General features: G+C 32.8%; 1 protein-coding gene and 1 long non-coding RNA gene across 15 annotated transcripts in view; both read right to left on the reverse strand.

Moving 5' to 3' along the window:
- Window positions 1–13,097, reverse strand: part of LOC138899410 (uncharacterized) — a 303,148-nt gene that overhangs the window by 269,676 nt on the left and 20,375 nt on the right. The window lies entirely within an intron of this gene.
- Window positions 96–5,093, reverse strand: LOC104094638 (uncharacterized). The gene is made up of 8 exons (XM_009600601.4): window positions 4,726–5,093; window positions 3,261–3,745; window positions 3,090–3,162; window positions 2,891–2,971; window positions 2,581–2,644; window positions 1,061–1,148; window positions 873–957; window positions 96–391 (listed from the first exon to the last, which is right to left on the reverse strand). The coding sequence occupies exons 1-8, from the start codon at window positions 4,810–4,812 to the stop codon at window positions 341–343; spliced, it is 1,014 nt and encodes a 337-aa protein (XP_009598896.1). The 5' UTR covers window positions 4,813–5,093; the 3' UTR covers window positions 96–340.

The following is a 13,097-nucleotide window of genomic DNA, read 5'->3' on the forward strand; positions in this document are numbered from 1 at the left end:
TTTCTAACGCTTCGTTGTGTAGATAATAGAATTTGAACATTGTTCAACAGGTTATATTGAGTGCTATAATTACAGCAGTAACAAAATGCACAATGTAAAATGCTGAATCAATATTCAGAAAAAATAATAATAACAACTAGAAAGCCTCCCCTGGCTAGAAGGATAAAGAATGTGTATATGCATATCAACCCATAATTGCTAAAATCTCACTAGGCTACAACTAGCCCATGTACAACAGGAAACCTCCAGGATTATAAGAGGAGGAAACTGCTTCATGGACATGAAAGAATAAATAATTGTGTACTCCCAAGATATAGCTATGAAATAAATTCATAAAAATTCATGCTTCGGATGTGGCGAGGTAACGGGATGCGTGTGTAAAACCCCATAGCTGCATCAAGAAGAAAAATAAAATGTCGAAGAATTTATACAAATATGTCATCAGTTTGATACCAAATATGCAACGTCCCCGTCCTAGAATAATACATTTCTAGCAAATTTGAACCAACTTATAACAAAGCCATGCGATTTAAGCACATTATTTTGACTTCTGCAAACTGCCCATATACTTTAAACAACTTTATAAATAATCTATTTTTTCCTACAGATGACATGTAGATACAAATCTCCATATTTATACTGGTAGAGACGACAAGCGCACAAGTGCGCTCCCTCCCTCCCTCTAAAAACAGATGACATGTGGATATGAATTTCCATGTTTATACTCGTAGAGACGACAAGCGCTCAAGTGCGCTCCCTCCCTCCCTCTCGGTAAAACGTCGAACCTCATATAGTTCTTTGAAACTAAATTGAAAGTCATACCTCTAGAATAATTAAGGGGCACAAAGACAAAAGGATAAGAAAAGAATTACCTCAACATTCCTCAGTTCAAACTCTTGATCATGTGCCAAGAATGAGTTCCCAAATGTTTCACAAGGTCCACTACTGCCAAATAACCTTCACAGAAAATTGCAAATAAGAAAGGAAGAAATTTGCAAGCAACATTATATAGGGCAACACAGAGAAACTACAATGTATATGCCAAGGCAGAGAAACTCACAAATCACCATCCAAGCTTAAAGCAAAATTTCCACCTCCTCCAAGTGCGAGGACGTCATTCAAACACAAGTAAAAATATCTATTGGCACCTAGTCCAAAAATAACAAAAGATTAGCTAATGTCTACACCATTTCATGGATTACTTCAGTTCAGAATCCTTGGGATTTTCTACAAACTATATACAGTGACTTGGCTCATGTATCAAAATGGGTATACAAAGCTCATCTTTTATGTTAAGTTGCCATAGACAAGCTTTGATGTGGACTGAGCAAGAAGATTTATCAGACAAATGCTTAATGGAAACATGATCAGTCTCACTAGGACATTGAAATTTATGTTATTTTATTTTGTATTTGACAGACTGGTAGTTGCAACATATGTTAGAGCAATTTAGATAGAGGAACAAAGTTAAGTAGCATAAGAACTCATTTTGAATTAACTCTTACTCCTCTCTCCAAACAAAAAGAAGTACGAAAAAATAGAGCAAAAAAGATCATATGTGGAGATTGGAAGAATGTCATCAAAGGTCACAATAAAGGATTGTGCCAGGAGTTCAACTAAGGGTAACATCTTAATCTGCTGATAATTTTCACAAAGGATTAGACTTTTTTTTGATTTGCACCGGGTGTCCAAGTCTCTTTGAGTCCCGACTAATCCCGGGGGTGCACAGGCCCTCGGCAAGGAGTTTCCCGCAAGTGCACCACGGTTAATTCAGGTTTTACCCAGTCCGATGGCCCTCAGAAATTGTTTGCACCCAGTGGGTTTCGAACTTGAGACCTTGAAAGGGAGCAAACCCCAAGGCTCAAGTCAATTGCCACCAGGCCAACCCCTGAGGGTTAAGGATTAGACTTAAGATATGTTTATCACCACAATTTGCCAGTGACAGTACACAGTACCTAACCAACAGTCGTTTTTCATCAGACAGACCAACTATGTTGAAAGGAGGAAACCAGGCCCCTAGTAAGAATGTAATGTTGCAACATAATAAACTTGAAGGTGAAACGTAATAAAACTTTCTAAAGTTTGACGCAGGTCTTTGACACGCATCTATGATGCTGTGCTTGGTTGGGGTTAAAAGAATAGAGGGGAAAGGGTTACTTCTCAAGTTCATATACTAGCGAAGGAAAACACACTAGGTGATTTCTTCCAATCTGTCCAAGTCTTGGTGGACAGAGTTACCCGATACCTGTGCAGCTATGCTGGTGGGAGGTAGAGGTACCCCGTGGAATTAGTCAAGGTGCATGCAAGTTGGTCCAGAGAGACCACCGATATAAAAAATAATGGCCTCTATCTCCAACCATAAAGGAAATTTTCCTCAGACAAGTCATGAGGGACAAAATAACCATATATTGGAACAGCTCGAAGAGCCTTTCTATATGTAATGTTTAAACAAATTGGCTTATGTATTTAATCGTGATGGCTCATAGTTAATTCAAGCCTGCAGTTTCTCTTAAATATAAATTTTCAATTACTGCTTTATACAGACTGATATTGTAACAAACATCCGGACAATTTGCTTACCTGTTGGTCTAAATAACCTTGGTTCACCATATAGAGTTGTGAATACAAATGTTTGATTTGTTCCCTGACACAATAAAACAGAAATTACATTAGCATTGAAAACAAAAACAAAACTAGGTGAGGATTAAAAAGGCAGATATTGGCATTTGCTTTTTAATCCTTCATTTGGAGTGAAGGGGTTCTGAAACCCCTTCGCATCAAGTCGATTACCAAGAGTAATACAAACTGGTGTTTTTCTTTTTGAAAATTACTGCATCATTATATTATATCAGTTAAAGAAAATCAAATACTGCAGTGATTGCTTTATTACTTGGTACTTCCTCTTTGCAGTAGGCCTCAACGGTGCCTCAAGCAACCCACCAAATACAGCACCCTGCTTATCACCAGTAATCTGAGACCAACATTATTAAGAAAATTCATTTTCAAAAGAAGAAAGAGATGCTTTAAAATTGCTAAAGAATTGGGATTGCATGCACGGCAAATATTTATAGTAATTTAGGTGAAAATACCAGCAAGCAAGGACCAGAAATATCGGCACTCCTCCGAATAAGAGTACGAAGTGATATACCATGTCTGGCCGTGCTGCCCTTCATTCAAATGAACAAAAATAGATGTTAATACTCAGGCTACCAAAATTGCAATAGATGTCACAGTAGAAACTATTTTAAGGTCAAGATTACCTATATAACAAGACCCATTGACAACCTTTCGCTATATTAGGAAGGGAAGACTGGAAAAAATCATATAAATCCGGAGTAATGAAAACAGAATCGGTGGTTAGATAGGCCATGGACTGCTCAAAACTGTGTCTATCCGGAGCATCTTCAAAAGTTTCGGAACCGCTGACAATGCTACTTGCGGAATTAGGCTCTCCATTATCCCTGTCAGTATTTACTGTTTCCTTCTTTACACAAAGTGAACTCTTGATGCAGCCATTTTCACCTTCTTCTGGATAAACATTCGGTATCTCTTTGTAATCATCGCGATCCTCAAAATCATCCAGAGGTTTATTGCGCCACGAGAAACTTTTAGTTCTCCACGTAAAAGAATGTGATTGAAGTGGTTTGACATCATCTCGATATCTTATATTCTCAGAATATGTCGATGGGAGAAGGAAAGAAAGTATAGATGTTACAGATTTTCCTTCCTTAGTATACGGCCTGGCCTAAACACAGAGAGAGGTAATGTTACAAATAATGTGCACTGCATAGAACAACAAATCTCTTATTGCAGAAAAAGGAAGGGAAACACAATGTAGAGCTTCTAATTTTTTCCCAACAACAATAACAATAACATACCCAGTATAATCCCACAAGTGGGTTCTAGGGAGGGTAGTGTGTACACAGACCTCACCCCTATTTTATGAAATATTTTAAAATACAAAAGAATAAGAAATAAGAACAATGTAGCATAAGTAGTTCACTCTTCCAGCAGGAAATGCAAACTCTATATGCATATAATATAATTCTATTAAATGTAGCAGCTGAAAAATGCTACTCAATTTAGTGGCAAACTGCTATAAACAAACTTGAGCTTGAACATCCTGAGTTGTTTCTTGTTAACTTTTTATCTCATAAATATAACAAGTGCTTCATATTTTGCAACCGCAAAATAAACAGCCATGAAGCAACTAACTGAATCCTTAGACGTCGTTTAAAGTTGTCATCTTTTTTCCTTTCTCCTCTTTTTCAGTTACTAAATTAACTTCATGCACAAATTCCTTAGACATGATATATAGTTTTCATCATTTTTCTATTTTTGTTTTCTAGTTACCTATTTCATGTTCATGTACAAATTCCTTAAACATCATTTAAAGTTCTCATCTTTTTTTTTTCTTTTTCTTTTTTCAGTTACCCATTTCATAGTCAAGTAAATTCCTTAAACAACATATAAAGTTTTCATCTTTATTTCTTTTTTCTTACTTTTTTTTTTCAGTTAACCAATTTAGTTCATGCACAAACTAATCAGCCCAACTGACAGATCACCAAAACTTAACACTGCCACCAGCTCAATTCACATATAATGGTGAATAAAAAAACAAACTTTAACTCCACATAAAGATCAAAGGCAAACATTCATAAACCAAAATCACACAAGATTCATTCAACAGTTTAAATTCTAAGAAAGAGAAAGAGGAAAAAGAACCTGAGTTTGTTGATCAGCAGATTTAGAAGGGGAAGCTGAAAATAGACTTGAAAGTTTCTCAGAAACTGTATCTTTTATGGAATGCATAGCTCTTTTTCTTTCTTTCTTTGTTTTAGCCTCTATCCGAATTCAGAACCTTTGAAATTGAGAACAAAAACTGAGATATGAAGGGTTAATTTCAGACACCCAAATGCAGAAATTCGTTGAATACGGCAATGTGAAAGGAAAATGGTTTTTTTACTTGGGTTGCATTTGGATTTTTGGGATCTTGTGGTGGTGATCTGAGAAGCTGAAAAAAAGAGAGGAGAATGTGCACAGCACCGACGGCTTGTAGTAACAGCTGAAAAATTAGAACAAAAAAGATTTTTTTTTGTTAAAATTCTTTTCACATAATTTAGGGTCAATTTCACCATTTTCCGGTTTTTAAATTTTGGACGCGTACTTAGCTAAGTATTACTTGACTTTTGACGGTAAGGATATGATAATCCCAACTATTAATGGAAAACAAGTACTCCTAGTATAAATCAAATTTAACCCTTTGTTCATTGGAAAATAAGAAAGCTGTCCAATTTTGAATTTTAGACAAGGATATTCTGATCTTGACTCAGTACCGACATTTTTTTTCTCTGACTTTGACTAGTTGGTGGGGGTAAAATAGGGTGGAAACAATTTTTTTCTTTTGAAGGGAAAAACATGATTTTGGAATATAATTTTATAAATTGGTCATTGTTATAAAATAAAGACTATAAAAGAAATAAGCTGAAGACAAGTATAGACGGAGATTGATATTTTATTCAACTTTCAGAGTTATATTCATAATGAACTAAAAACTCCTCTATTTATAGAAGAAAGGAAGCAGCTGCGAAACTTTTCAGGAAGCAGCTGCGAGGCTTTTCTTTAGCTGCTTGTAAGTTGTCTGCATGAGCTGCTTGCAACCTGACTGTTTAATAAGAAACTGCTGCAAATCATTTCATTGAGTTGCTTGCAACCTGCCTGCATCAACTGCTTGTAGATAAATTTCAACAGAGTATTAAATGGATAATCTTCTTCAGGAAGATTATCTATAGCGGAGTAATGAATGGACATCCACAATATAATATTTTCATAACACTCCCCCTTGGATGTTCATTAAAAGATAATGTGCCTCGTTAAAATCTAACTAGGAAAAATCCAGTAGAAAAAAACCTAGTGAAGGAAAAAGAGTACACATATTTAGTAATACACATTTCTAGCCGCCTCATTAAAAACCTTACAAGAAAAAACCCATGGAAAAAAACCTTAGTAAGAAAAAAAGAGTACAATGTGTATTTCACTCCCCCTGATGAAAATCTTGTTTCAAATATTTGAATCTCTGCATTCCAATCTTGTATACCATCTTCTCAAAAGTTGAAGTTGGCAAAGGTTTAGTGAACAAATCTACCGGATTGTCACTTGAACGGATTTGTTGCACATCAATGTCACCATTTTTCTGAAGATCATGTGTATAGAATAATTTTGGTGAAATGTGCTTCGTTCTATCTCCTTTTATAAATCCTCCCTTTAATTGGGCTATGCATGCAGTATTGTCTTCGCATAAAATTATGGATCTTTTATCACATTCCAAACCACATTTTTCTTGAATAAAATGAATCACTTATCCCGACCATACGCATTCCCTGCTTGCTTCATGAATAGCTATTATCTCAGCATGATTTGAAGAAGTAGCAACAATTGATTGCTTTGTGGAGCTCCATGATATGACAGTAACTCCACATGTAAACACGTACCCGGTTTGAGATCGAGCTTTATGGGGATCAGATAAATAACCTGCATCTGCATAACCAATAAGATCTGTACTACCTTTGTTAACATAAAACAAACCCATATCAAGAGTTCCCTTTAAATATCGCAAAATATGTTTAATCTCATTCCAATGTCTACGTGTAGGAGAATAGCTATATCTTGCTAGTAAATTAATAGAAAATGTTATGTCAGGCATTGTAGTATTAGCAAGATACATAAGTGCACCAATTGTACTGAGATAGGGTATTTTAGGACCAAGGAGTTCCTCATCCTCTTCCGGAGGTCGGAACGGGTCCTTATTCACTTCAAGTGATCGAACAACCATTGGTGTATTTAATGGGTGCACTTTGTTCATGTAAAAGCGTTTTAAGATATTTTCTGTATAGACAGATTGATGGATAAAGATACCATCTGCTAAATATTTAATTTGTAGGCTAAGACAAAGTTTTTCCCTTTGGAGCTCTTCTGGAGTTCCTATGAGATTTATGTCATTAACATAAACAACACGTATAACAAACTCTAATGTTGTTTTCTTTGTAAAAATGCATGGACAAATGCCATCATTTATATAACCTTCATTCATCAATTCAGTGAGGCGATTATACCACATGCGCCCTGATTATTTTAAATCATACAAAGATTTTTATAATATGATTGAGTACATTTCTCGAAACTTTGAATTATATGCTTCAAGAATTTTAAATCCTTTAGGAATCTTTATATAAATTTGATCAAATGAGTCATATAGGTTATGACTTGCATCTAAATGGCATGACATCTTCAAGTGTCTGGACTACAGGTCTGATCCTTATAATATTGTGCACTATATTATATCAAATATATCGTCGACGATCATTTTGTATCAGTTCGCAAGCGACATAACTTGTTGAGATCTCATCACTTTATTTATTTTTAGGTACCTGAACTTCTTCTAGAGTTCCATGAAATATTATATCGTGGGCTCTTCCAGAGCTTATTCCCTCCTTATTATGATCATTTGCTCCTATCCTTTTCAAGGATTGTTACCTTTGGAACGGATCGGTTTACTACGCTTCATGCGTACGATAAACTTTATCCTTCAAGGACTTTAATTTTAATAGGAGCATTTGCAGCTGAAATATTATATTTAATTTTAAATCAGCAAATGCTTCTGGCATTTGACTTGAATTATCTTTTAAGCAAGGATCATATTAATGATAATTCGATTCATATAGCATATTTTTCAGCTATTTTATTCCATCCCCAAATGTTAGAAAAACTAACTCATATCCCTAATCTTCTTTGAGAAATATATCTTTGTGCATTGTGGTAGAGAAATTAATCATATACCATACACCAAAAGTTATTAGATAGTAAAGATATTTGATTTTTGATCCTAAACCAATTGTGAGGGGAGGACTTATCATATTTTGTTGGTTTGATGCATACAAGTGATGTTGTATGCAATTTAAAAAATCTTAGACCAACACATGAGACTTTGTTCTCATAAGTAATAATTTAGCCATTAATAGGAGGTATTCAATGCTAAATTAGTTTGGATATAAACCAGTATCATTAAGATGAACTTTCTTGATTTCATAATCTAAAAATTATGCTCTTAATTGAGAAAGATAATTTTAAATACCAAACTGCAGGTTGACAATAAATATACATGTAACCATCTTATATATGCATCTATAAGTGGTTCACATGATGGGTGAATGAGCCCATATTCATATTTTATATATTCCAGAATTCGGAGAATTTAGTCCCAACTTTAGCTGGTATAATCAAGCTATTATGAGAACAAGCAACAAAGGAGAATTCTTGAAGAATCTTCTAGTTTTTCAGTATATGCTTATCTGAATTCTCAAATAGCTCATTTAAAAATGGCAAATAAAAACTTCAAGTTTATCATGGCATGTGCTATCTCTTAGTAAGTTTTTGGTTTACGATGGCATAAACTTTTGTATGAGTAAACTTCTGATTTACTGTTGTTATTTTTGTATCAGTAAATTTCTGGTTTGCAGTAGCTACTTTTGTCTCAGTAAAACTTCTGATTTACTGTGACTGTTTTTGGATTAGTAAACTTCTAGTTTACTGTGATACATGATATAGTACAAATTGAAGAATAAGGCTGGTCGCTTCTCACATACATATTATTTTACCCCCTATGATTATGGAAATATGAAGATTTTCAATCTTTCAGTCATTTGTAGTCTCAATATGATAGCCATTTGTATTAGTAAACTTTAGGTTTACTACAACATATGTTTTGACCATAATCATATAATATGAATGACATATTTGTATATAAGCTCTTCGAGAGCCTTCATTTATTATCCACAATCTAATATTTATCACACACTACTAGTGTCATGTGTCTTCTAGACAAACAGTTAGCTCTTCAGGAGTTGTTGATATATTTTGTACTATCAAATATTGCTCAGAGACTTCTGGTATCATGAGAGAAAATCATAATCAAATAAATAATATAAAATAATTGTTTAAGTACAAGAATACACCTCTTCATAATATTTTCCTACTTCATGAGGAAATTTCAATTGTGTTACTTCTTCAGGAGCAAATTTAAAATACGAAATATTGAGTATATATTCTCTTAATCATATTAACTCTTCTGGAGGTGAATTGTAATATATTTACAACAAGAGTGCGTTCATATTTACGACTTTATTAATATTATCACATTCACTTCAGGGAATAGATTAATATTTATCAAAAATTCTCATCCTTCAGGAAATCGAATATAATTATCTGAACGCGCATTAATCACATCAAATTGTGATGCTTCAATCTCTTTTAAAATATTTACTACTTCATGAGCAAATCTAGGTGTGCATGTAATATATAGAATATTTCTCTAGCTTATCTTTAATTGTAACCATAGAAAACCTAAATTATCACTTCTGGTGGTCATAGGCATATACCACTTCTGGTGGTCATAGGCATATACCACTTCTGGTGATTAACAAAATTTAGTTACAATGAGATATACGAAATATAACCACTTCTGGTGGTTGTATATTTCTTGCAAACTCTGTTGGAGTTTAAGTGGATCTAACAATGTTATCCACTTTGTAATCCTTTATTAAGATAATAAAGATGAAAACAAATACCAAAATAGGTATTGTATACGTAACATATAACCAAGCAAGCGATGATAAAGATATTAAAATATAAGCAAAAGGCTCAAATTAAATTACGCAAATACGGCCACTCCATATGTAAGTGATATCTACATCACTACTGTCAAGAAGAAAAACTCACCACCTCAAGGATATAATATGCCTTATGATGCTCAGAATGAACAAGATCTGACCACGGACATAAGAGTGTCGCCTTACATCGGAGATGAACACTAAAATAGAAATTAAATTTGATGTAAGTGCTCAAAATGGCAGAGTCTCGTGCTGATAAAGTGTTATAAAATAAAGACTATAGAAGAAATAAGCTGAAGACAAGTATAGAGGGAGATTGATATTTTATTCAACTTTCAGAGTTATATTCATAATGAACTGAAAACTCCTCTATTTATAGAAGAAAGGAAGCAACTACGAAGCTTTTCAGGAAGCAGCTGCAAGGCTTTTCTTTAGCTGCTTATAAGTTGTCTGCATGAGCTGCTTGCAACCTGCTTGTTTAATAAGAAGTTGGTGCAAATCATTTCATTGAGTTGCTTGCAACCTGCCTGCATCAGCTGCTTGTAAGCTGCCTGCATCAGCTGCTTGCAACCTAACTATTTAATAAGAAGCTGCTGCAAATCATTTCATTGAGTTGCTTGCAACCTGCTTGCATCAGTTGCTTGTAGATAAACTTCAACATAGTACTAAATGGATAATCTTCTTCAAGAAGATTATCTATAGCGGAGTAATGAATGGACATCCATAATATAATATTTTCATAACAATTATCTATTTCTAAAAATAATTTTCGTTTGTGAACTATTTTTTTTAAGGTTTAGAATTTCCCATTTCTTTAATTTTTTTTAATTTCTTTTTGTCTCCTCCTTTTTTATTGAAGAATTTTTTCAAATTCCTAGAAATGAAAAATGTGAACCTTGTGAAACATAAGTGTCAACAACTCATACTATGATTATTCCCATTTTGAGGCAACGTATAGTTTGGTTTGATAAACTATTATCTAATAATTATATACATATGATTGAACGGAACAAAAGTAATTGATTATCTAAGTAAATGTCTTCAAGATTTATCTTTATGAGAATTGGAAGGAAAAATTAGAGATGACTGTTTTATATTTTACCTATGCCTTTCTTTGAGATGTAAACAAAAACTAGGTAGTTATCAATTCTAAAAATATTTATCGAATAACCATATAATGATATTAATAACATATATGGTTTAACAAAATACATTTAAAATCAGGTAAATACTCCAAGCACAAACAAGTCTTCCTAATGGATATTATTAATATGTAGTAGTAGCACTCTTTTTATTAAGTAAGTTCGTTACATGATATTTAAGCAATAAAATTTTGGCACAATGCATATACGTTGGTAGTTCCATTTATGAAAAAGAAAAAAAAAATGCTGATTTTTCAAAAAAGCTCAATGCAATTTGTTGAACTGATTTCTTATTTAGGAGTCTCAACCAAATGAAATTAAATAGATAACGATAATTCATATCATCGCTAATATTAACCAATTTTAACTCTAAGCTCCCGTTTGACCATTGATTTTTGGCTTCAGTTTTTCAATTTTCTTTTGAAAATATTGTATGTTTATAAAATATGATCATGTTTTGGGGAAAAAAACTTCAAAAATTTTCAAGTTCCCAAAAACTAGTTTAGGGAAGTTTTTGGATAAAATATTTTCTTCCACTCACAAAACTTCAATTTTTTTTCAAATAAAATGCATATCCAAACACAACATCAAAAACTCTTTTTTCAAATTTCAATCAAATTTATATTAAAACGCTAGCTAAGAATCATCGATGATTTACCTAGTTAATTCGATTGTTGAAGATTTTATTTTTTGTTTTTGTTTGTTGAATTGCCATGACCTGGCAAAGTCCGTAGTAGATACATATACAAAAGACATGAAACATCTTCTTCTAAACCTTAATCCTTGTTTGGTACTAATATTCTTGTCTTCTACTTCAATTTTCGAATAAAACATTCTTTAAAAAGACAAATTATAGTTTGAGAACTAAAACGAATGCTTGACAACATCCTCATGAGATAGGGAGGAGCTATGGTATTTTCATATTTTTAAATTTTACATGCAAAATGTAAAGATGACTTGAATTTAAGTTATATACATTTTTAGTGCAAATTTTTTTAGTGCTACAATATGTAAAGATAATCTTATATCATAAAAAAATCTTTATACTAAGGAATCGTTTTGTTTGAAGACAAGTTATGTTGATATTAATTATGTTGGAATTAATTAAATTGGAATTAGTTATGCTGAGATTAGTTATCCTAATATTATTTTTTATTGACTACGGTATATTGTATTAATACAGGTCTTGTTAATTTTACCACTTTATCCTAATATAACTTATTTCGAGATTACTATTCCATCCTCTGACATGTATAAGTTATCCCGATATTATTTTTAGTCATGAGATAACTTATCCCACGATCAGTAACCAAACAAGGAATAAGACGGTACTAAATTTTTATCCCAAAATTATTTTTGCTTACCCAGCATACCAAACTACCCCTAATAGTGTATACTCCATCCGTTCACTTTTAATTGTGTCCACTATACTAAGAATACATTTTTACTTTTACTTGTCCCTTTTAGCAAATCAAGAGAAAGACATTTTTTCCTGTTTTACCCTTATTATTAACTATTCATTCCCCAATTTATTTCTCAAGACTTTTTGAAATACTATCGTTATTAGGGGTATATGGTAAAATACATACTGCAATTATTATTTCTTAATAGGCATGAAAAATCTAAAGTGGACAAGTAAAAGTGAACGGATGTAGTATTACTTAGGGGTCGTTTGGTAGGAGGTATTAGAAAAAATAATGCAAGTATTAGCTCTATGTATTACTAATACCTTGTTTGGTATATTTTTTCAACATGTGTATAACTAATACTTATATTAGTTATACATCATACTTGGCATTATCCTATGCACAAGTAATGCATAGAAAACCATGACACTAGTAATACCAAGGCTATTAATGTATGCATTAACATGGTTAAAGATAAAAATGTCCTTAAAGTCCCTTAAAGCTAGAGAATATGGAGGATATTTTTGCAAACAATTATTTTTCTTAAAAATTATGCAATGCGTTATAATTTTAATACACCACACCAAAAAGTAGATAAAAATAATATCTTCATAACTAATGCTTGCATTACTAACCCATGCATTACTAATACACCTTATTCCGTATTATTCTTATACAACTTATTTCGCATTATTCTTATACACCCTATAAAACGACCCCTTAAAGTATGACCTTTAATATACCTCTCAGCTAGCCCAAATTAAATAGAAATCAATGACATTTTCCTCTTTTGGTGCTATTTAACTTGTGTAATTAATTCTTGTGACAATTTTATGAGCAGACTGTCTCTAGTTACTATTTAAGGCAAACCTCTCAAATCTTGC

Source organism: Nicotiana tomentosiformis, chromosome 9, assembly GCF_000390325.3.
Source record: "Nicotiana tomentosiformis chromosome 9, ASM39032v3, whole genome shotgun sequence".
NCBI classification, from domain to species: Eukaryota; Viridiplantae; Streptophyta; class Magnoliopsida; order Solanales; family Solanaceae; genus Nicotiana; species Nicotiana tomentosiformis.

What these genes read in the sequence shown, in the direction of transcription:
- LOC104094638 (XM_009600601.4), bottom strand. Translation starts at nt 4,812, where the DNA reads ATGCATTCCATAAAAGATACAGTTTCTGAGAAACTTTCAAGTCTATTT. An exon ending in CTGCTGATCAACAAACTCAG is followed by an intron (nt 3,746 to 4,725) that starts GTTCTTTTTCCT and finishes CTCTGTGTTTAG; the next exon opens with GCCAGGCCGTATACTAAGGA. An exon ending in TTTCTGGTCCTTGCTTGCTG is followed by an intron (nt 2,972 to 3,089) that starts GTATTTTCACCT and finishes TGTTGGTCTCAG; the next exon opens with ATTACTGGTGATAAGCAGGG.